Source organism: Castor canadensis, chromosome 11, assembly GCF_047511655.1.
Source record: "Castor canadensis chromosome 11, mCasCan1.hap1v2, whole genome shotgun sequence".
NCBI lineage: Eukaryota > Metazoa > Chordata > Mammalia > Rodentia > Castoridae > Castor > Castor canadensis.
Window position 1 is genome coordinate 92194039 of NC_133396.1, and position 24649 is coordinate 92218687.

At 33.1% G+C, this 24649-nt stretch overlaps 1 protein-coding gene and 1 pseudogene across 3 annotated transcripts in view; one reads left to right on the plus strand and one right to left on the minus strand.

The window, feature by feature from the left end:
* The window catches only part of Kifap3 (kinesin associated protein 3), a 129638-nt gene that overhangs the window by 60948 nt on the left and 44041 nt on the right, over nt 1-24649 (plus strand). For all 3 annotated transcript variants that reach the window (XM_074047515.1, XM_020171058.2, XM_020171057.2), the window contains exons 11-17: nt 5512-5612; nt 12826-12934; nt 14179-14291; nt 14865-15030; nt 16655-16780; nt 18965-19063; nt 22204-22289. In XM_074047515.1, the coding sequence (XP_073903616.1) occupies nt 5512-5612; nt 12826-12934; nt 14179-14291; nt 14865-15030; nt 16655-16780; nt 18965-19063; nt 22204-22289 (800 nt within the window). The remainder of the gene's footprint in view (nt 1-5511; nt 5613-12825; nt 12935-14178; nt 14292-14864; nt 15031-16654; nt 16781-18964; nt 19064-22203; nt 22290-24649) is intronic.
* LOC109691216 (STING ER exit protein pseudogene) lies at nt 15896-16556 on the minus strand (annotated as a pseudogene).

Consider the following 24649-nt stretch of genomic DNA (forward strand, 5'->3'; position numbering starts at 1 on the left):
AAACTCTGCATTTTTTTATCAATCAATTAATCACTTATATAATTATGTATGATACCAGACTCCTGTGGTTTATATACTGTAGTCTTTATTCATATATTGTAGTTCTTTAGAGAAGAAAGAAAATATGTTGTTTAGCAGTAAGATCTAAGCTAGAATCAGGTAAAAAGAGCACTTAGAAAATATTTACATGGTTTTTTTCTGAATCAAAGGGCAAATGCAAATGTGTATCTATTCATTCCTTAAATAAATACATAAAGGAGGAAATTAGCTTCATAGATATTTATAAATTAGTCGTTTGAATTCTAAGAGAGCCTTTACCCTGACAAAAATCCTGAAGAGCCAGGCACTGGTAGCTCATGCCAGTAATCCTAATGACTCAGGAGGCAGAGATCAGGAGGATCACACTTTAAAGCCAGCCTGGGCAAATAGTCCTCATGGGACCGTATTTCGAAAACACACATCACAAAAGAAGAGGCTGGTGGAGTGGCTCAAGGTGTAGGCCCTGAGTTCAAGCCCCAGTACCCCCTGCCCCCACACACACAATCCAGAAGACACACCAGCAATTTAGAGTAGATAGACCTCTAAATACAATATTATAGTCCCTTAGATCTGTCATCACCTCCTTTGACACACTTTGTCAAGGAAAAAAAATCCTCTGGTGCAGCACTAGTATTCTGGTCTCTTTGTTGTGCTCAGCCCAAACATGAGTGAAAATACCTCTGCTTGTCTAGGTTTTGTTTATCTTGGGCATGCTGTTTAAAGGTAAAGCAGAGCAACTGATTGTAAGTTTTGTCTTCAGAGTTAATCCATCACTGCCATAACCACTGCCCACTCTAGGGGGAAAAGTAAATTCCATTACAAATAAGGAAGCAGGGAAGGAGGACAGATTCAGTGTGTATGTGCAGGGGTTCATTTTCTTTTCTCAACTATTTGCCATTTAAGGAATTTATAGCTATAAGAATGAAAGAATAATGGCAGTTCTTATTAGATAGGACTCTCTGAGTGAAGCCTCAGGTATGAAATGAAATTCTGTAAGCCCAGAATTTAAGAATAGCAGAGCTTGATAGGAAAATGACTTAGGTAGACAAGTGGTCGGTTACTGGCTCATCTCAGAAATCCTGACTGCCTCTCAAACCTACTTTACTTCTAATAGTAGTTCTAGTCATGAGGATTAAAAAAAAAAAACAAAAACAAGTAGCATATATATTAGTTCTAGTTATGAGGATAAAAAAAACACAATTAGCATATATATACATATATATGTATACTGTTCTATTTGTAAAGTAGAAAAATGTTATTATCAACATAAGAATTATTGGTTTAATATGTGTTAGACTCTGCGCTAATTGCTTTACCAGCCAGAATTCTTGCATCTTATCATTACATAACAAACTTTTGAGGTAGCTATGGTTATTATTCCCATTTTTTACAGATGGAAAAACTAAAGGACAGAATGTACACAACATTCATGAGGCCATAAAGCTAATTAATGAATGGCAGAGCCACAAATGTAATGCAAGCAGTTTGCCTCCAGAGCAATTTGTCCCTGTCAAGAACTTCCTTCATCCTTTGGAACCTTCTATATCTAGACACACACACAGGGTCTCTGAGAAATACCTGATTGCATGTCTGGATTTCATGTTCTTTCTTCTCCACTACCAATTTTCTTACCCTTTCCCCAAGTGTTCATATCCAGCAGATCCTATAATCTCTTCTAGGGGCATCTTCTTCCTGTACTGGTATTACTAATTCACTCATTCTGTCTCCTACTTAGGAGAAAGTATGTACATGAGCTTTATAATCAAACCTAAGTTTGAATCTCAGTTTCACAACTGTGGTTCTTTTTGAAAGTCATAACCTTAGTGAATGTCTTTGCCTCATCTCTAAATCAAAGAGTACCTAGTCTTCAATTACTGTCAGAGATAAATTAGAAAATGTATGTTGAACATGTAATAACAATAATGCCATTGTTGTTTAGCCCTTTCTCCTTGCCCTTGTCCATGGACTTGTGTCCTTAAAGTTTCTCTTTCCTTTGGTCCTGATCACTTTAGGAAACTGATCATTGGGCAAGCTGATCATTTTAGGAAATGATTAATAGGTATTTGTTCAGAGGCATTTGTTTGATAGAGAATCACAGGTAAGAGAAGAATTAGGAATTAGGAAGGTATGGAGGAACTGCAAGGAACTTTGACTTTTGGCCATGAGTGTGAAGCAAAAGGAAAAAGAGAAAAGACAAAAGTGCAGAATTAGGATTGGCTGCAGAAAATGAGTCATCTATTTTTTGAAAGTAGACATTTAGTTTTACTGTGTAAAAGTAATATAAATTATTGTTGTATCTGAGAACTATATGCTACATGTTACTCATCTATTTACTGAAAATTATTCCAACTTTAAAACTCTTCTCCATACTTTTTATTCTGACACACACCACTGATTCTGAGTTGACCTTTGGAAGCTATATAAACCATTAACTATCAAAGCTATCCTTATTATATTAATGAAGAGATATGTATATTTATATTTCCTCTCTTAGGTTAATTCTGTACCACCTAAGGACATCAGTTTTTAGGATCCTTTTGTTAACACCAGCAACAGAAAAGACTCTCCTAGAACATAAAATAGCTTCCTACTTCAGCTGTAGGCCCACAGTGAATTTCAATGTTTGATGGTTACTTTGATGTTGAAAAATCTTATACTGGTTATTAGTTTCTCTTTGTTTCTTTTACCATTTATTAAGTTGTGTGACTTGGAATCCTACTTTAAAGAGAATCTGTTACATAAAGAAATATCCACAGTTGAATGAAATATAAAAAAAATAATTAGAATAGCAAGGAGAGATTGGCCTTTAGAATATAAGGCTTTGCTTTAAGACCCCATTTAAAAAAAAATTCTATAATATCTCAGTCCCTGGGGGTGGGTAAGAAGCTAAATACTGTGAAGTACTGTCTGACCAAAACCTAATAAGTGCCTGCTTTCTTAGAGAATAACATTGGATTTTTTAAAATTTTCACCTGTATGTATATCATGAAAACTTGTGTAAACAGGTTTTTCTGTGGCAAGTATACTTTATACTATTTTTACTAAAATTAGTATAATTGAATGCTGTCATATAAAAATAAGATTTGTTAAAATCTGTTAATCCTATACTTAGATGGCTCTGATCTCAAAATACTGGGGTCAGGAACATCTAATTTGTCTCTCTCATATCAGCATATCTTAACTTTATATCTAAGTCAATGGCCATTATCCTTTACAGCTTCTCTCAAACTCTGCTTCTGCTTTTCTCTTTGGTGTAGAATGTAGTGAATTTCTTCAAACATAGAGACTTGAAATTTTGGTGTAACCTGAACTTTACTCTGCAGTCAGATTTCTATCAATTGGGCTGTTAGAATGACTCAAATGGTAGAACACCTCCCTAGCAAGTGCAAGGCCCTGAGTTCATACCCCAGTACTAAATAAATAAATCTATAAGTTATAATCCTATAGAGAAAAAGTTATAAAGTAGGTAACATAAGTAAATAATATTCCACATATAAAATGTATTTCCTGCATATATTGTATTTCAAGTAGCTGAATTAGTGAATATATAGATTTTAAGATAGAAATATTTACTAGTGTCTTTTCATCTTAGAAACAAAATATTTTATTGTTGTTTTATCCAAAGTTGTTTTTAATTACTTATGAGCAATAGAAAATAGGCTTTAACCAAAGAATTTAAAAAGATACATAAAGTCTAGATTAAAAAGAATTCTTTTTTTAAATGTGCTTTATCATATATCAATGCATATCGGTTTTTTATCATAACATATGGTAATGATATGTGGAAAACAACTTCACTCTATGATTTAAAAATGTTTTAAGAGAATTATTATAATATAACCAGATAAAGATTTTGGAAGCAGACTGGGTTTAAATCCTTGCCCAGCCATTTACAATATTGTGTGGCAAGTATTTGTTTTACCCTAAATTTTAGGTTCCTCATATGAAGAGAGGATAACACTTGTTTGACAGATTGTTTTGAAGTTCAGTGCTATGCAGTCTCTTTAGTATTGGCACTTAATATGTGATAAATGCTTCATGATTTTTATTAGTCAACATTTATTAAGTACATACTTTGCACATAGTTGTTAGCCTTACAACTGAGGATAATGTAGTGAATAAAGACTTTGATTTCTGGAGCTAAAAATACATCAAGTGATAAGGAAGCAAAAAGTGAAGTTGGAAAATAGAGGGTCACTGTGTTTTTAACCTACTTTTAAATGACCCTGAAACATCTTAAAAAACTTTTCAAATCTGAACTCTTTTAAAACTAGGAATTTCTATATTTGACAAAAGTTGTTTTCTCAGTTTTTCCTTTCAGCATTATAAGTAGAAGCTATTAGCAGGTATTGCTCATAAATACCTTAGTGAGAATATGCCTGTATTCTAAAGAATTTCTAACTACCTAGGGAAGATATGCTTGAGAGATGAAAAAAATTAAATATTAAATAGTATTTTAAAGAACACAAAACATTTTAATGATTTTATACTATTATAGATATGAGGATAAAGGTCCTGAAAGTGTCCTCCATGTTAAATATATTTTAAAATCTTTTGGGTATGTTATTATCAACTGCATTCATTTGTATGCTTTATATTTTTTAACTCCAAATATCTTTAAGATTTCTCTTAGTCTAGAATTTTCAAAAATAATATTGATTTTTGGAGAAAAGCTTTAGCAAAACAGCTTTTTAAGCTCTACTTTTATCACTGACTTTGAGATCATAAATAGGTCCTTAAACTATATTCTGTCTGCAAGAATAGGATTAAATGCCATGTAGAAGTCTCATTTTGTTTTTCAAATCTCATTTGCCTTTATTTTCTTCCCTGCTTTTTTCTTTTTCTTTCTTTCTTTTTTTTTTTTTTTAAGGGGAGTTGGGAGAGAGTAAACCCCAGGAATACCAGGCACACACTCTACCACTGAGCTACATCTCCAGCCAAGAACAGTGTTACCTCAAAAAATCTGAGACACTCCCTAGACTGTAATAGTTTATAGCTTTTAGCATTTTTATGGTCAAATATTTTATGTTACAAATACTATTCTACTTCTTTCATCATTGGGTAGTTTTCCAAGTTCTGATTCATAGGAATCAAATATACTTTTTTGTTTACTATTTCTTACATATTACTATAACTGAACTTATATTAATCATATTTTGATCAAATAGTAAGGGTGGGTGGCCAGTGACCCAATGTACTTATTGGGCTACTAAAAATGATGAATTTTTAGAGTTGTGGTTAATTTTTTTTGTAAAAAATGTATTTTGTAAAACAGACAATCTGTCCTGAAAGTTGGTGTTTTCATAGATAAGTGTGTTCCAAACTTTGGATTTGAAATAGGAGTTAAAAATATTTTCTAGATCAAAGTAATAAAGTGTTTGATTAAGAACTTTAAAATTTTTTAGTGCATTCATCTTACTATGTATAGTGTGTTGTAAGTCACTATATCCATGATTTTTTTTTCATTCCTAGGCAACGAAAACTACAAACAAATAGCCATGTGTGTGCTTTACCATATAAGCATGGATGACCGCTTTAAATCAATGTTTGCATACACTGACTGCATACCACAGGTAAGTGGTTTAAGTGTTTTAGGATCACTTTCTTGTTAGATCTCCTTTGCTTTAAAAAAATTCTTAATTTTAAGCTGGCTGTGTGTCTCATGTGATAGAGCACCTTCTAGCAAGTGTGCAGCTCTAAGTTCAAACCCCTGTACTGCCAAAACAGAAAAATAGAATAATAAAGATAATTCACATTAAAAAATATTTCTCAATCAAAAAAATCTTATTAGTATGAATTTTACTATAAAATTTAGAAAGTACTGAATTGGGGCTGGGCATGAATCTCAGTAGTAGATCATTTGCCTAATATGTACACAGCCCTGGGTTTAATACTCAACACTGAAGAAAGAAAAAAAAAAGGAGGAAAAGTACAAGACTATATAAGATGAAAGTAATTTTCTGTTATTCCAGACTGACAGACTGAGAGGTAAGTAACATTTTGGTAATTTTCTTCTACATACTTAAAAAATAATAATATATTAGGATTATATGCTAGATATAATTTTCATATGTTGCTTTGTTTACTTAATAGTTCATATGTATGTTATGTCATTGAACATTCTTCAAATTATTTTAATAGTTGTATAATATTCTGTTTCATGAATATATCATTAAATTATGTGTTTAGATTTTTTCAATTAATCACATCAAAACATTTGTAAGCAAACATCCGTAAATGAAAATAATATGGACTAAAAATAGTTAGAAATGTTTCTCCATATCTGAATTTTTCTTCAGTTTAAATACCTAAAAATAGAATAAATAGATCAAAATGTATGAACACTTACATCTTTGACAAATTAGACCAAATTACCTTCTAGAAGACAAGAGTTTATGTTTCCAACTACCATTTCACTTTCAACAATAGTGGTTATTATTTCTCTAAATTATAGTGCTTTTCAAGTATGATATATTTGATGTATTGTAAGAACTTCTGTAATGCCGCTATATACCCCAGCACAACAATGAATAAAAAAGTTACCTCAATAAATATGCAGATCTACAGTGAAACAAAAAAGTAGTGCTTCAGTATTTCTATATATTTACATTCCGTGAATATTGATGTTGTTGAACATTTTTCATCTGTTTAGTATCTATATTTGTTATACTCATTTTTTCCATTGGGATATTAATATTTTATTACTGACTAATGACATAATGTGTATAGTAACTATTTTAATATTGTAAATAACTGTAAATATTACATTGTAACATTATAAATATTTTCCAAGTTGTCACTTACCTTTAATTTTGTATAAGTGCTTTGTATTCTCTGTTGGGAAAATACTTAATCAAAAGTCTTTTGTTTTCAAAGCATTGTTCTCAAGAAAGGTTTTTCTGTGACTCAGTTGATTGATATATTTCATATGTTAGGTCTACTTGTCTTATAGGAGTTTATTAATTTTTTTAACATAGACTGTTTTATAAGGTTAGAGATTCCATATATATGTGATTATACTCTTTGGGAATTTACATTCTTGGAATCACTGTTGTGCCCTTAATCATTAGTAAATGAAGCTCCACTAATCTGATGTTTAGAACACCAGTTGTGCTGCTTTTTGATACTGCATTTTTAATAAAATAGTTCTCTAAAATTGGAAAAGCAAAATTGTGAGATGTACAACATATAATAAAAATGACACCATTAAAAAGCACTTTACAAGAACATGACTAAGTTATATTCTTAATACTGCTGCTGGACAATTCCTTGCTATCCTAGTACAAATTATTAAATGTATGCTACTGTTAATATTAGCATACAATAAAAATAGATAATAATTTCTATTTTTATTAATTCTAATTGACTATCCTTCTGTTTGTTCCAAATTAATGATTCATTATTAAAATTAAATTTGCTCTTCTAGGATTTTAAAACTTTACTTCCATGCAGCTAAAAAACTGATGAACTCTTAAGGATATTTCTTAGCCTTTCATATCAGGTAGGATAAGCTAATTATGATTGTTTATACAAAATAGTCATTCTTCAAAGTATATACAACACATCTTATCTAACAGGACAGGGCTTCTTATAGTGATAACCTGTGTCAGACTATAGCCCATGCAACATGTAATCAAACTCTTTGTCAAACAAGTTTTCAATAAAAGAGTAGCCATGTCAAAGGGAGATTACAGGTGATTTACTGCAGTCTTGCTCCATATGTTCTAAAGATCTCTGCGTTGCAGTTTCAAAGGTTGTTCCTTTTCCGATCTCATTTAGTGTCAGAACTTCATTCACTACAGGATATGAATTGGAAGGCAGCCAAAAAAGAACAATATTCTTGCAGAGATTGACTCTTTTTCTCCAGATTTAGATTTTTAAAAGAATAATATTAAGTAAAAGAGAAATAAATGCAAACCAGGAAGAAGTAGAAAACATTGCATTGAATTTTGAATTTAGAGTTATCCTACTCTTTTAGAATGAGTAATCTCAAACACAAAAGATAAAACTTTATTTTAGATGAAGGAATAAAAAATAGGAGCCTGTTCAGATTACTTTTTAGGCATTGTTATTATTACAGTTTAAAACTTTATATGTAAAGAGTTTTCCTGTATCTTTTTAAGGACAATATTCCTGCATGTTTTCTTGCCAGTTTTCTGACATGAAACATGTCAGCAATCGGGTTTTTAAGAGTTATGTGTAATCCATATTTCATGAACATTTTCCAGAACTCATGCAGGACTCAAGATTTTTTAGTTTAGGTTTTTGTTTGTTTGTTTGTTTGTTTTCCTCTCTTCTCATTTTGAAACACTGTCTCTCATAGGCATAATGAGACCATGTACCCAATTATCTTGTAAATATCCTGGAGTCTTTTAGGATGAGGCAGTATTTTGAGAAAAACAAGTGCTACTCTAGAATATATTTGTTCCCAAAGTACCATCCGACCTATAACTTGTACTTCAGTGTTCAATTTTGACATGGTTAGAGAAAAGTGGTTTATTGCCACCTAGTGCCAAGTTTACAAAAGAATGATGGAAAGCAAATCAGATATGAAATGAAATTTCCAAGTTTCCTTCAGGAATTAAAAACGAGGTAATGTTTATACTGCTAGTAAGGCTTTAAACTTACATGTGACAGCAAAATGATTAACCTGCTTACTAAAGAAAGCCATATCAAGGTTGGAATGTTTGAGAGTTGATGTAATACTTTGTTTTCTTTGAATTATGCACATTAAGTTTTATTTAGAAAAAAATCTTCAAGTATTGTGTAAAAATATTTCAAAGGGAAGCTTAAAACAAGGTAGGAAAGCAGTGGCTCAGTAGTAATTCATATTCATTTAAATAATCAAAACCAATGTGGAATATACGTATATTCTTTAATTACATTAGATTATGTACATTGTACATATGTATATAAAGGGTCTGGGTAAACTGCATACAGCTATGTGAAAGTAAGGTACTCTTAGTCAAATGTCATATCTGTCTTATTTTCGTTCCATTCATAGTCCAGTTTAAATACTACATTTCTTAAGTGATATATGGGGTAAACCTATAATTAGATTAGAGTTTGCTTTCAGAAAGTGTTTAACATCCAGAATAGGTGATTATACTTACAACATGCCTCTTAATCTTTCCCAACACTGTATTGCTTTGCTTTCTTTGCACTTTATTGCTTCTAATTATCCAATATATTCTCATTTTCTTCCCTTATTTTGTCACTATTCTGTAAAATTTGGGGGCCAAGTCATCTTTCTTTGTACACAATCTTAATGGGCTCAGTGGGTGGATTGTTTCAGGTAAGCATATTTGGGATAACCAGGAGTTAATGGTTGTATTCTAATAATAGTTAAAAGTACACATTAACAGTTCATTGTTATTTAGACCTCTGAGATGCATGTTTTGTTTAAATAGGTGCAAATGCTATCCAGATGCTTATAAAAGTATTTATTGGTAATAGAATGGTCAATCAAAGTACATGGTTAGGTAGTGATGTCATGGTGTTATTTAATATTTTACCCCAGAACAGAGTGCAAGAGTTTTCTTAGTGATCCACATGTTTTCCACTGCAGTTGTCCTATTTGGCCCCTCTTTGATCTGCATGCTTCTTTTAGCTGAAGGCTGGTAAACGTCCTTTCTGACAGCCCCCTTTGCTCTTGCCTGCCATTATCTGCTGAAGTTCAGAAACCAGAGCATCACTTCAAACAGGAGAGTTAGGGAGTAGCCAGTCAGGAGAGATTCCTGAGGCATGCAAAGTTCTGGCATAATCATTCAAAGATGTTTGGGTAGGGGGTAGGGTGGTAGAGGTGTATGTGAATACAGAGAGCTGTGGGGGTTGCCCTTTGGTCACTGGTAAATAAGTGAAGTCAGGTGCCAGAGAGTCTAGACACCATGATTTCAGTCTTGGGTCTTTGGTATCTGATACTCAATATGGGACTTGTCTGATTGAACACTATTGCGTCTTCATTGCACAGGCTGAAGCCCTTTCATTGCTTTCCTGTTAAATTAGGAAAAGATGACAACAGACAGTTAAAACAGAACAAATCTAGTTTTAATATTTCCTAGTTGTCAGTGATTACACTTACTTTTGAAGTACCATTGGTAGCAATCAAATTAAAGACAATGTTGCATTGCCCTACTTGGAGTTTGAACTTTTTAAAATTTGAGTGCTTTAATTAAAATCGAGTGTTTCTCTTTTTTTTTTAATTATGAAAAACTAATTCTATATTAGGTAGGAGACATTCCATTCATACTTAGTGCTAATTTCCCTCAATTGTGAAGATGTGGGTTAGGTAAATTTTTAAAACATGCACTATCTTTAAAAATCTAGCTCTGGATTATTTGTACATGAAATTTACTGTGGAAAAAAATGTTTTCAATCCTAATCTTTAAAACAAGCCACTTGTACCCCCATTTTCAAGGGGAATTTTCAGACTACAAAGACTAATTTGAAATAAGTAACTTTTTCAACAATATTTACTTTCTTAAAGCATTGCTTCAATGTAATAGATTTCATTATAAAAACAGTTCTCAGTATTAGTAAAAGTTCAGAAGAAATCTATGAAAGATTTTTAATTACAGTATGATAAACTAATGACATTAACTAGAGGATTATCACCTACATTTTTACTAATTTTTATAGGCAGTTTTTATATCCATCATGTGTTATGGGATGTAGCCTGCAGCTTCAGTTATCAACTATGTGTGATAATATGTGACTGATAGGTAGCAAAATCTGTTAAATATTATAATAAGTTAGGATTACTTTATTTTTGCCATAGCATCTTTTTAGTCTATATCATTACTAAGTGTTAATGGTCCTCTACCCAGAAGTTCCATCAGTGTAACATCTGTGATCTAAGAACTGCCCTCTGGGAAAGGACATGAGACATGCCAATTATTCAGCTGATAAACTGTTCACTAGTTTCAACTTATAGATTAGTACATTTTGTTATAATTATACTTAACAATTGGAATATAGTTCTGTTTTTAATTTTGGTTTCCAAATTGCTGGCACACAGAAGTGACTGATTTTGCATGTTGACCATATATCCTTTTTGAGGCTCAGAAGTTAGCTGAGAGGGACTGGGGGTAAGGGGTGGGGCTGGCTCAAGTGGTAGCATGCTTGCCTAGCAAGCAGGAGACCCTAAGTTCAAACCCCCCTACTTAAAAGAAAAAAAAAAGTTACCTGGGATTAACATTGATAGTAATCAAAACAAGATTAACAGAATGGAGTCTTAAAACATTTATTATTTACTATGCCTAATTCATGAAGGCATGTTGTTCTAAACTGGTATTGCCCTAAAATAAAACATGGAAATTTTTAGGTTATAGATTTTAGGAATAAGTTCTATACGTTGTTAACAATTTGAACTAAGAGAAATACATCTTTACAATATATACACTAAGTTAATTTGCTCATTTTACAATAGTAGAAGACTGCCTTCTCCAAACCATAGCCAAGATTGTTCATTGCTCCTTTATTAAGGCAACTGTTACTCATAACAAATCTACATTACTGCTAACTAGTATAGGTTAGCCTACCTTTTCCTTTTTAACATTTTTTGCCTGTTGCTTCTCAGACCTTCCTTCCCTTTCTCTATCATTAAATAGTCCTTTTCTCATTTATATCCATGCCCAAGTTATTGGATCTAGCCTGCAGCTTCAGTTAACAACCAAATATGAATATTCCTAACATTATACCTCCAGTCCAGGCATACACTCAGACCTACATTTATAACTTCCTACTGAATACCTGCACTCACTAGACTATCATGGGCAGCTTAAACTCAACATTTATAAAACCAAAAGTACTATCTTTAAGGTTTTCTCCTAATCTGATTTCTTTTTTTTTTCTTTTTTTTTTTTTTTTTGGTCCATGCTAGCACTTCCTGCTCAGTGCAGGATTCTGGGAGGATTATTATTATTATTATTATTTTATTATTATTATTTTAGTGATACTGAGGCTTGAACTCAAAGCCTGATTCTTTGCTAGGCAGGGACTCTACCACTTGAAACACACCCTTAATCCTCTGGGAGTCATCTGTGACTCCTTCTCTCCCTTATTGTCAGTTCCTGTCACAGCTTGATTTTTTTTCCTCCTAAATATACCTCTAATCAATCTGTTCATCTCTATCCATTGCCCAATCTAGTCCAAGAAGCCATCATCTCACTTGGACTTCTCTCTAGTCTTCTAGATGGTGTCCCACATTTTCTTACTCTCATTCAGTCTATTTTCTACACTGGCCAGATCTTTTTGAGACACAAATCTTATCCTGACACTCTTCTACTTAGAAATCTTTAATAACTTCTAATTATCCTTAGGATGAAGCCCCAAAACGTTAATATGTACTTCAGGACCCTGCATGAGCTGGCTTTTTGCCTACTTATTTCTCAACAGTTTTCTCCAGCCTGTTTGCTTTCTTTCAGCTCTTCAGAAGAATTGTGTTCTTTCCGTCTTGTCACCTTTGCATAATCTATTTTCTTTACTTGAAGTGCTCAGCTTCCCAGCTGTATTTTTAATTTCTTAAGTGCAGAGGTTTTATCTGATATTTCTCTTATGTTCTCCATTATATTTGGAAATTTATATTTAATGCTGAGCATCGAGTAGTTCATTATCTGTTTCTTTATTCATTTGTTGAGGAGTGGAAGCATACCAGTTTTGTGTTGAAATGTAGATTACATTATATTATTTCCAATATGCAATCTAAGAAAACACATTATGATGAAATACTGCTTCTGGGCTTTGTTTTTTTGTTTTGAGCAAACTATGCTCTGTGTTTCTTGCTAGTTAATGAAGATGCTCTTTGAATGTTCAGATGAGCGAATTGACTTGGAACTGATTTCTTTCTGCATTAATCTTGCTGCTAACAAAAGAAATGTACAACTTATCTGTGAAGGTGAGTGCCTTTAACCTCATTAGCATATAGTAATTAGCATGTGATGGGAAATAGACAATAAGGGACTAAGAATTGCAATGTAAACATTCTATTTTTAAATAGTTTCTTCATTAGCAGTGTAATTCTTAAGTATCACATAGAATATTCTTGCCATATGTGGAGATATTTACCCTTCAGTAACATTTAATAAACCAAAGTCAGTTATCATTGATTGAAATGTGACTTTTTCAAAACATTTTCCCAGATGAAAGGAAATTTTGTCTTTGCAAAATAGTCAATTATAAGGCAAGGTGATGAAATGTAAGTATGAGGCTATTGTTATTATACTATCTTGGTAAATGGGTTTTTTCTTACTTGAAAAATAGTACATGTTCATTATAAAAAGTACAAATGAAAAAAATAGGAGAAAACTAAATCTTTGACCATCTAGAAATAAATATAAGACAAATTTTGGTATAATGCTTCTTATATTTTTAAATAAAAATGTGATCTTCTCTCTGTATATTACAAACTGTACTTTTATAATTAGTTTCTTGAATATCATCCCATATGAGTAACTATACTTATAATGCATAATCCTACCATAATTTTGCCATGATTTATTCCACTATTTTGTGTAGTTTGTTGCTGCTTTTCTCTTACAACGCTGCAATAACAATCCTTTCTCTTGATTTGTTTGTTTTGTTTTGAGACAAGATCTCATAGCCCAGACTGGCTCAGCTTGCGATCCTACTTGTCTACCTCTCAAGTTCTGGGATTATAGGCATGCACCACCATTCCTGGCCTTTATTTAAATCTTTATGCATTTCTAGTTTTACATTATTAAGATGAATTCCTAGAAGTACAATTTTTTCTGGGTCAAAAATATTTTTTGTTTTGTTTTATTTTAGTTTATGGTTCATATGCCAGACACAAAAAGCACATACCCTATGAATCTATTTTTATGAACTTGTAGATCATAAAACTAATCTGTATTTTAAAAGAATGAATAAAAGTAGAGAAAAGGAAAATTATCATATGTGGTGATTAGAATTTACTCAGAAGGGGCAAAGGGGAACTTTCTGGAGTAAACAGATATTCTGTATTTTGATATGTAATATGGGTTGCACAGGTGTATGCATTTCTCTAAATTATTTGTACATTTTACAATTGTGTACTTTACTGGATTTATATTTTCTGAAATAAAACAAAAAATCATTAAACTTAGTTTTATCTCTGTTTTATGGGGGAATTTTCTGTCTCAGGAAATGGGCTGAAGATGCTCATGAAAAGAGCTCTGAAGTTCAAGGATCCACTGCTGATGAAAATGATCAGAAACATCTCCCAGCATGATGGACCAAGTAAAAACTTGTTTATTGTGAGTGTAGCTTTGGCTTTCTATCAAAGTAGACCTGGGAATTACAGTTCTAAATTACTACATTTAGAAAGCTCTTCTGTTATTAGCATCTTTGTAGGTTTAGCTGTTAGAAATCTTAACCTGGCTGGGCAGTAGTAGCTAACCCCTGTAATCCTAACCAGTGGAAAGCAGAGATGAGGAGATCAAGATTGGAGGCCAGCCCAGGCAAAAAAAAATTTGAGACCCCCATCTCCAAAATAACCAGCAAAATGGATTGGAGGTGTAGCTCAAGCAGTAGGGTACGTGCTTTGTAAGCATGAAGCCCTGAGCTCCAACCTGTCTCATGAAAAGAAAGTAAGAATAAGAGACCTTAATCTACATTATCATGTTGTTGCTTTTGTTTTGTGATCGCCACCTTCATTCCTTCCACTCTCACTGGAGCTCACCTTGGTTCCCTTAGCAAGTTAATTCCAGATTATTAAAGTATAAGAACCACATTTGATATTCATTTTTTCTTCTTCTGCGTTAAATTATAAAATTAGTTCTTCTCATAGATAACATTTTAACTCTGTGTTGAAATTCTCCTGTACTCAGGATTATGTTGGGGACCTCGCAGCCCAGATCTCCAGCGATGAAGAAGAGGAGTTTGTGATCGAGTGTTTGGGAACTCTGGCAAATCTTACCATTCCAGATTTAGATTGGGAACTGGTTCTGAAGGAGTACAAGTTGGTTCCATACCTCAAGGATAAACTAAAGCCAGGTCTATTCTAAGTATTTCACTTTTGCATAATCACCAAATTTGAAAGGCTGTTAAAGTAAAGCTATGTGATTATTATTGCATGATGCAAAACAATTCTTCCTACTGCTCTTTTCTCAGAAAGATTCAGAAAGGTTGTCATGGGGATCACTTCTTACGTGTACATTCTCTTTTCTTCCTTTTCTAACAGTATGTTTTCTTAATATCATTTCCCTTCTCTATCCTATTTTTCTTGTTTCTTTCTTAGTTTCCTTAATTCTGTCTTTTTAAAAAATTACCAATTACCCCTCCACCCACATATATACACACATGCATGCGTGCATGCACACACACACACACATACAGAGTTCTGTGAAGCATTCAAGGAGTCTTATATTTTCTATCTACATTATCATTCAGTTGTATTTTCAAAGACATATTTCCACTTCTTTATTGCCCACCATTACTGTAAGCTGTCATCAGTGAACACAGAAAATTTTGAAAAAGAACAAATTTATAACCAGTCAGAGATTCATAGGAATTGATTTTACAGCCTTCAGTATCTTTTCTGTACATTAAAGTTTTAATATAAACAGATTTGAATCAGGACATTTTATTTATTTATTTATGACAGCTAAGGACTGATACATTGAGTTTATGTAAAATGGACAAATAATAATGAAAACTTATATACAGAAATATTTAGAAAAATCCATCTTCTGAAGGAAAGCAGGTCAAATGGATTGAAAGACCTTACTAAATATAGCACAGTGAATGGGAAGCAAAGTAAAGCCTCTTCCTGGGGTATAAATAGAACCAATCTATGTAATCAAGAAGCTATTTTTTTTTTCCTGGCCTAAGTGCTTGCCTCTAGTCTGAAAGATCCTGGTCATTTGCACTGGTTGTCAATCAGGGTCCCCTTTATTTTTGCTTCTTGTCTTCCAATTCAGCCAGCTCTTGAAGTTGTCTCTTACTTGTGCCTTTGTGCTCCAGCTGTTTTTCAATCACTGGCATTCTGTGCAAATAAATCAGCAACTTCCCTAGTCTCAATCCCTTCTTCCTCTTCATCAATGATAGACAACAGTAACAGGCTGAACTTGCCTATGTCTTTAGTCTGTTTGGTCATCATCACCTTCTTAGGAGGCTCTTGTTTCTGAGTGTATATGTTTTCCCAAAACCCTGGCCATACTTCGCTACTGCTCCATCCTCAATGAAGTTCACTAGAGCATTCTTCGCCTAGGACTGTTAGAAGAGTGGCAGTCCACACTTTGCACACTTCCTCTTGTATTGTCGCTCAGTGTCTACAGGCCTCTAAAGATACGTAGTCTCCTCATCTTCTGTGTTTCAAAACTTGTGGGCTTGTTTGGCAGCATCAGTCACACAGGGTCAGTTCCGGGGCCTCATGGGCAATTTCTCCAACTGACCATCCAGCATCAGGACCATCTGGCCGCACAAACAGTAGTAGACATGAAGCAGCTTCTCATCATCCTCATACTCCTCACGGTCCCGGTGTCGGAGCAGACCACCGACCGCGATACTACTTCCAGCATAGTTAGGAAGAGCAGCCAGAAAACAACGCAGGGGCAGGGAGCAGTGCAGAAATGACCAGACATTTTAATGAAAGTTTTCTATCCCTTGACTTTCTTAGGTGCTGCAGAAGATGATCTTGTCTTAGAAGTGGTTATAATGATTGGTACTGTGTCTATGGATGACTCTTGTGCTGCACTGCTAGCTAAATCTGGGATAATCCCTGCACTCATTGAATTGCTAAATGGTAATTATATTAATGTATTTTCATGCTAATATCTAAGCGGGTTTTTATTTTTTAAATATAAAATGTAGAGTCTGCAACATGACACAGTATTTACCTCATTAAATTAGTCATAGAAACTTAAATTATATTGTTAATTAGGAAAAATGAAATAAGACGGGTGTGGTAGTACATACCTATATTCCCAGCACTCAGGCTGAGGCAGGAAGGTTATATTTGAGGTCAGCCTGGGTTACATAGTGAGACCACCTTGTCTCCAAAAAAACAAGAACATGAATTAAATATGCTACTAACCTTGAATTAGATAAAGAAATATGAAAGAGTTGTGAGTTGCAAATTTAAGAAGGCTGAGGTAAAGCAGTTCGGGACCAGTTGTACAGGTATTGCCTTCCTCTCACCAGCCCTGAACAAGTAACATTGTGTCATTGTTTTTCTGTCCAACTTTGTGTTGGTTTGAGTTGGAGCTCCTCAGTTTTACAACCTTGCTTTATTTTATTTACTTTTTTTTTTTTTTTGACATTACTGGGGTTTGAACTCAGGGCTTCTCATTTGCTAGGCAGGTGCTCTACCGCTTGAGCCACAACTCCAGCCCAAACATTGCTTTTTATAGCTTGATTTCTAAGTAGGAAAGTTCATTCGGAAGCTGATTATAAGTATCGTATTCCCTATTAGATTAAGAGGATATTATTCTCTGAAGTTCCTGCAGTGATAAAAATGTTCTGTCTCTCCGTGCTGTCCAACACATGTACCTATTGAGGACCTGAAATGTCTTTCAGGACTAAGAACCTGAATTTTTCATTTAATTTAAATATAATTGGCTACAGTGGCTTATGGCCACAATATTGAAACAGTATATGCCTAAAGTTATCCTCTTAACATTTGTATTGCTCTTAAGGAGCTAGGGTTTATTACTCTCCATAACATATATATATATATAATTTGTCTGAATCTACTATTATTTTATTAGAGCCAAGTTCTCTAGCATCTTTTATATTAAAAGTAGCTAATAATATAAAAATTAACTGGAGGTGTGGTTCAAGCAGTAGAGCATCTGCCTAGCAAATGCAAAGCTATGAGTTCAAACCCCAATAGTGCCAATAAATAAATGAGTAAATTAATTAGTTAATAAAAATTTTAAAATGCTGTCAGGTGGCTCACATCTGAAATCCTTGCTACTAGAGAGGCTGAGATTGAAAGGGTCATGGTTTGAGGCCAGCTCAGGCAAATAGTTCAGGAGACCCTATCTTAAAAATACTCAATACTGAAAAGGACTGGTAGAGTGGCTCAAGTGGTAGAATATCTGCATTTCATACATATGCATAACATTTTTTGCACAGTATTCACCCTCCTACCCCCCTTCCCCGACACCTTCTCTGTCCCACTGGTGCCAACCTTCCCCCTGGACAGGACCTATTCTGCCCTCCTGTTCTCCAATTTTGTAGAAGAAAAAAAGAGAAAAGATAAAAAGAAGAACATGACATTTTCACTTGTTTGAGATAAGGTAGCTACACAGGGAATTTCCTTGTGATATTTCCATGTATATGTATTATAACCCTAATTGGTTTATGTCCTCTAATTTTCTTCATTCTTCCTTAGTCCCTTTCCTATGGTGGTTTCAGCCGGTTTAAGATTTCTGTATTCATTCTTATATACAGAGCATATCAACCATATTCAAGTTCTTAGTTTCATTCTTTTATCCTGTCCCTCCCATCCATGACCTCCCCATAGTGTGACCAGTGTTTCATAATATTGCTGCATTTGTGTTAGGTCTGTATTCCACATATGAGAGAGAGAACATGTGGCTTTTGGCCCTCTGAACTTGGCTAACTTCACTTAAGATAATATTCTCTAGTTTCATCCATTTACCTGCAAATGACAAAATTTCATACTTTGTGGCTAAGATTCCATTGTGTATAAATATCACATTTTCTTAATCCATTCGTCAGTAGTGGGGCATCTTGTCTGTTTACATAGCTTAGCTATCGTGAATAGTGCTACAATAAACATGGGTGTGCAGGTGTTTTTTTGTAACCTGACTCATTCCTTCGTGTATATCCCTTAGCGTGGTATTGCTGGCTTATATGGCAGTTCTTTGTCACTTTCAGTTTTTCTCATTCTCTTTTATTCCCCAAAATGTTTGTATATGAATATAGTATTCTTTTTTGTGAAGTTTTTGTTTCCTTTCAGCTCAACAAGAAGATGATGAATTTGTGTGTCAGATAATTTATGTCTTCTACCAGATGGTTTTCCACCAAGCCACAAGAGATGTCATAATCAAAGAAACACGTATCCTTTCAATGTTTACAATATATAAAGATATTTAACATAATTAGGAAACATACATCTTTGGTGTTTTTCCTTGCAAATGTTGAAATACGTAAAAAACACTAAGCTTGGAAATAAATTTGAATGGCAAACTGTTGTTACCATGGGAGTAGTTTATCCTAAAACCTACAGGTTAAACATTCCTAATATTTATTCTAAAAAACACAAAATGTTGACAATGATGTGAAAAGGAAATAAAAGATCTGCTGAATTAAAATATTTACAAAATCATCAAGCAATACTAGTAAACTCTGATGCTTTCATCCATGTCTTAAGAGTGGAAAGATACTTCTTTAAAAATAACAAACTCAGACATTTTTTGGCATTCAGAAACCAGAATTGGACTGATATGATATCATGTGCCCAGCATTTGGGAGACTGAGGTAGGAAGATTTGGAGTTCAAGTCCCACATAGGCTACATAGTAAAACCCTGTCTGAAAAAAAAAAACAGATTTATTGTTGATGTGATTTATATTTAAATATATCATGTTGCATAATTTCATAATTATTTTAAGTATTGTTTCTCTTTGAATCAAATATATTTAAACTTTTGAATGAAGAATGTGTTGGGTATGAATTCATTCCTTTTCCCATTTTTTAATTCAGAAGCATTGATCAATATTGTTTGATGCAATTTTTAACAGAATTAGAAAAACTTCATATTTTAAATGGCTTCTGTATACTTAATTTAGGTATTTATATGATTAATATTAAGATGTTTGAAATATTAATCTGATTCTCAATATAACTGTCACATAGGAAATAAGAACTAGTGCTAATGTAGTGTGGTAATATTTGTAAAATCCCAACAATTTCAATATGGGAAATAAATAACCCCAATTTCTTTAGACCCTTTTAGATTCTCCCGAGAATTTCTAAATATTCCGAAGAATTTCATTTTTATTTTCACAAAATCATATGAAGTATGTAATATGAATATCAGTTGCATAGTTATTAAATGAAATTTATTGAACACCTGTTACTTCTCAGACCTGGAGGTAACAGGGTGAACAAGATAAGTCTCTGCCCTAATGGAATTTATATTCCAGTTGAGAAAAGAGGCAGCCAACACTGTATTCTTTACAAAAAAATTTTTAAATGAATTTCAAAGTCTATATAGATATTTTATATTTTTTTCTATATTTCAAAACTACCCTTTTTTCCCCTCAAAAAATAGCAATACTAATAAGTAGAAGACCTGGGTTAAGTCCTGCCTTTTCCACTAGCTAGTCATGAAACTGTGGATTAAAAAAAAAAAAAGGCATTATAATCAGTGCAACAAAAAATAGTATTTACTTCTACATGTGTGTTAGAGTTTTTTAGCAGAAATTTGTGGCCTTTGTTTTCAAATAGTTTTAACTAACACCAACCAAACATATTGGAGATCCACTGCCTCTTTTAGATTCATTGAGGTTTCTTTACTGATTATTTTACTTTATTCTATCCTTTCTTTCTACTTTTTTAAAGTTTTTGCATTGTATTGCTTTTCTTTAAGGCCAACAGATTTCCACATGCATTCACACCAAGTCCTAAGACGTGTATCTTTTAAGTCTGATATCTCTAATTTCCATGTTATTAGCTGTCTCATTTTAAGCATTTTTGTAATATTTCCAAATTAATCACTATTTTAATACTGCTTTTTAAAAGTCAGTGCTTTTTTGAAATTTATCATATGTTCAGTTTCTTTAGTTATTATCTTTTCTTGAATTCTAGTCCTCTGTTCCTCTGAATTAATTTTCTTTCATAATGAAGTATTTTTATACTTAGTGATACTACATATGAATAATAAAATGTATTTACCTGAAAACAACAGGATTTTCCTCTTTAATAATAATTTAGCAGAATATAGAATTCTAGGTTGACAGATATTTCTCAAAGTAATAGCATTTTCCCACTGTCTTCTGGAGTGCGTTGCTACCAACAAGAAGTCTGTAGTCAGTTTAATTGTAATCTGTCCTAAAGTCTAAGGACTGTTTAATTTCCTCCATAGAAGACTTGGTCTTTTTTGCCAGGAAGACCAAATGAATGTTCATATTCTTTAATATCACCTTGTTTTACTAGAATTTACTTATCATCCTTAGTTGCTTTTTTTCCAAATGTACTTTTTCAGTTTCAGGAAAGTATTCTTGAATTACAGTTTTTAGTAATTATCTTGTTCTGTTGCTGTTTTTCCTTTCTGGAATTTCTATTATATTGACTCTTCATTGCTTATCTTTAATATCCATAATTTTTAAATCTTTTTATATGTTTTCTTCCTTTATGCCTTCTACTTCGGTTAGATTTGTCTGTTGTATTTACTTCTCTTGTGTGTGGTACTGGGGTTTGAACTCAGGGCCTACAACTTAACCCACTCCACCAGCCCTTTTGTGTGATGGGGCTCTTTGAGATAGGGTCTCACAAACTATTTGCCAAAGATGGCTTCAAACCTTGATCCTCCTGATCTCTGTCTCCTCAGTAGGTAGGATTATAGGTGTGAGCAAGTGGCACCCAGGTATTGTATTTACTTTTATATTTTAAATTTAGTTTTTGCATCTCTTAAAATTACTTTTAATTTAATTTTTGGGGTTTTTTTAGTTATTTTATTTCTCTGGGTTTTCTAATGCTGATTTGTTGTTTGTTCATGTATATCCTATTTTCTTAAGTTCTATCTCTTTTAAGATGCTTTGTTTTAGTGAAAATGTCTTATCATGACTTCTTTTTTTTTTCTTCTTATAATCATTATATGGGATTTAACTGTGATTCTTTTGTATTCATTTTTGTGAACTTTTAGAAAGCCATGATAGATCAAGAAACTGAATACAGGCGCACAGTTCAGCAGCTTACTCTTCAGTAATTTTCAAAACTATGGCCTTATACTTCCTCAGAGTTGCTGACTTTGTTCTACTTACTCATTTTTATCTAGATTTTTCTCTTTTAATGTCTACTCTCCTTATTTCATTAAAATATTAAATGCTTCTAGTCACCTTGTACTAATGATTTCATTTAATTTTAAGTTAAATTTCAAGTTAGCATTTAAATTCAGAGAAATGTGGGATTTTCTGATATGATTGGAGAACTACAATCTCAATTCAGTTTGTGTCTTTAACCACATTTTATTCAGAAGCTCCAGCATATCTCATAGATCTGATGCATGATAAAAATAATGAAATCCGGAAAGTCTGTGATAATACATTAGATATTATAGCGGTAAGTATTTTTTTTTTACACAAAGTATAACAAATTTCACTGGCATGAGGGTGAAAACATAGTAAGCCTGATTTGAACTATGCATTCAATGTTAACACAACTTGGTATTTGGGTTAAGGTTTACGAAATTACATTATATAAAATTTACTTTTTAAGCATAAGTCCTTTCACTTTCATCTTTTAATTATAGGCACTTTAAACAGGTTTATATCTATACAGAATTTAAAACTAAGCTTACCTGTCATCTCAGAATCACTTGTTTTTCAGAGAAACTATTGTAGAGAAGAAAATTTGATAATTTCTGCCCAAAATCATACAGTCAATTCTACAGTTTAGCAGCTAAATTTTTTAAATGAATCAAGTTTAATATCACCTACTTTCTCAAATATTTGATCTTTTTCTTTTTCTTTTTTACATGCATAGACTTGTTTGCATGTTGCTTTGGAATGATGGGAAATATAAAAATCATAATTTTATTCTTATAACAATCATAATGTTATGTTTTTTTAAGTACACTTGAATAGAGGCATGATCTAAGTCTTAAGTTAGAAACTTGGTAGCCCTACAGACTTTTCTCTAGAAATTATGCTTCCCCTGTAATGTTCTATCAGGTCTTGAACTTCTACCAGAGATGTGCCAGATACTAGATTCAGGTAGATTATTTTCAATGTATATATACTTTTTTTAACCTATAGCATATATTGAACAACCTGCTTCCTTTTGGGGGGGGGTGGGGGGGTTCTTTCCTTTTTTGGTGTTAGGGATCAAACCCAGAGCCTAGCATGTGCTAGGCAGGCACTCTATCACTGAGCTACATCCCATCCTGGCTTCCTTTAAGGTGGATTTTTGCTCACATTTGTTTCTTTGTTTTAAGTTTCTTAATTATAGCCTATTCAAGAATCTTAAAAGTTTAACTTAGCTTATTAAATAAGACAGTACTTTTAATCAACAACTTTATTGGAAATACATTAAATTGGCATTTTTGCTGTGATTTCGTTATGAAGCTGGACAATTAGCAATAGTAACTTTTTATTTCAGAAATTCATGTTATTTGATGTCATATGCCGTTTAGATTTGACTGCGTACCTCATACTGGTTTAGAACGAAGTGGGTACATTGACATTTTAGATTTGATCTCTTAAGTCAGAATAAAGAATCTGTACATATTAAATCATTGCTTTACCAAGATATTTGAGTAGAAATGATAGAATATTTAATACTCCTGGAGAACAATTTTATGGCTTACATACTATTTTTTAATAGATCACTATGTCATTACATAGAAAGTATATAATACAAGAATAAAAAATATCTTAAAGTTCCACATATGTGGTCATCTTATTTTAAACAGTGAGGAAAGAAGAGAGTTGTTATGCATTCCCTTTAGCACATTCTTTATCTACCTTCTTTTGAGAAGAGGTAGGTGTAAGATATGTTTACATTTACATATTAGGTGTCTATGTAAATTAATACAATTCCAGAAGGCTGCACCAGCCTTAATATAAAAATATTTGGCATAAAATATATATTGCAAAACATTTTTATTCCACTTATTTCTGAACTCTGGGCTCAAGTTCTCTTCTAAACTTGAGTTGCCTCTACTCTATGTCCCCTTTGTTTTCTTGACACTGCCCTAGCTCTCACCTTCTCTTTAATAAAACACAAAGTTTCAGAAAAATTGTCTATATTTTACTGTTTCCTCCCTTCCCTGTCCTTCTTTCACCAATATTAGCTTCAGCATCCACTGCTGCATTGAAATGGTGCTCACTAAAGTAACCCTGACCTTCATTTTTCTAAATCCAATGAGCATTTTCAGTCTTCATTTCACTTTGCTAATCCGCTTCTTCTTGAAGGTACTTACAAATCCTAGTTAGCCTTAAGATGTAAAGTTACAGCCTTAAGATGTAAAGTTTACATGCATAAGAGGCTCATGCCTATAATCCTAGCTACTTGGGAGACAGAGATCAGGAGGGACAGCAGTTTCAGGCCAGCTGGGCAGAAAGGTTGAGAAACCTCATCTTAACTAACAAGGTGGGTGTGGTGGTACAAACCTATCATCCCAGCTCACAGAGAGTCTAAATAGAAGTTTGTGGTCTAGGCTGACTGGAGTATACATGTGAGACCGTATTTGAAAAATAACTGAAACAAAAAGAGTTTGAGGCATGGTTGCAGTGGCAGAGTGCCTTGCCAGCATGTATGAGTGCCTTTCTAGCATGCATGAGGCCCTGAGTGTAAACCCCAATTCTGCAAAAAAAAGAAAAGTCACAAAGAAAATTATCACTATTGTTGGTAAGATGGCTTCAAAGGAGAAGAGTCAGCAAAATGAAATTGATGATACAAGAGCTTACTATTACATATGG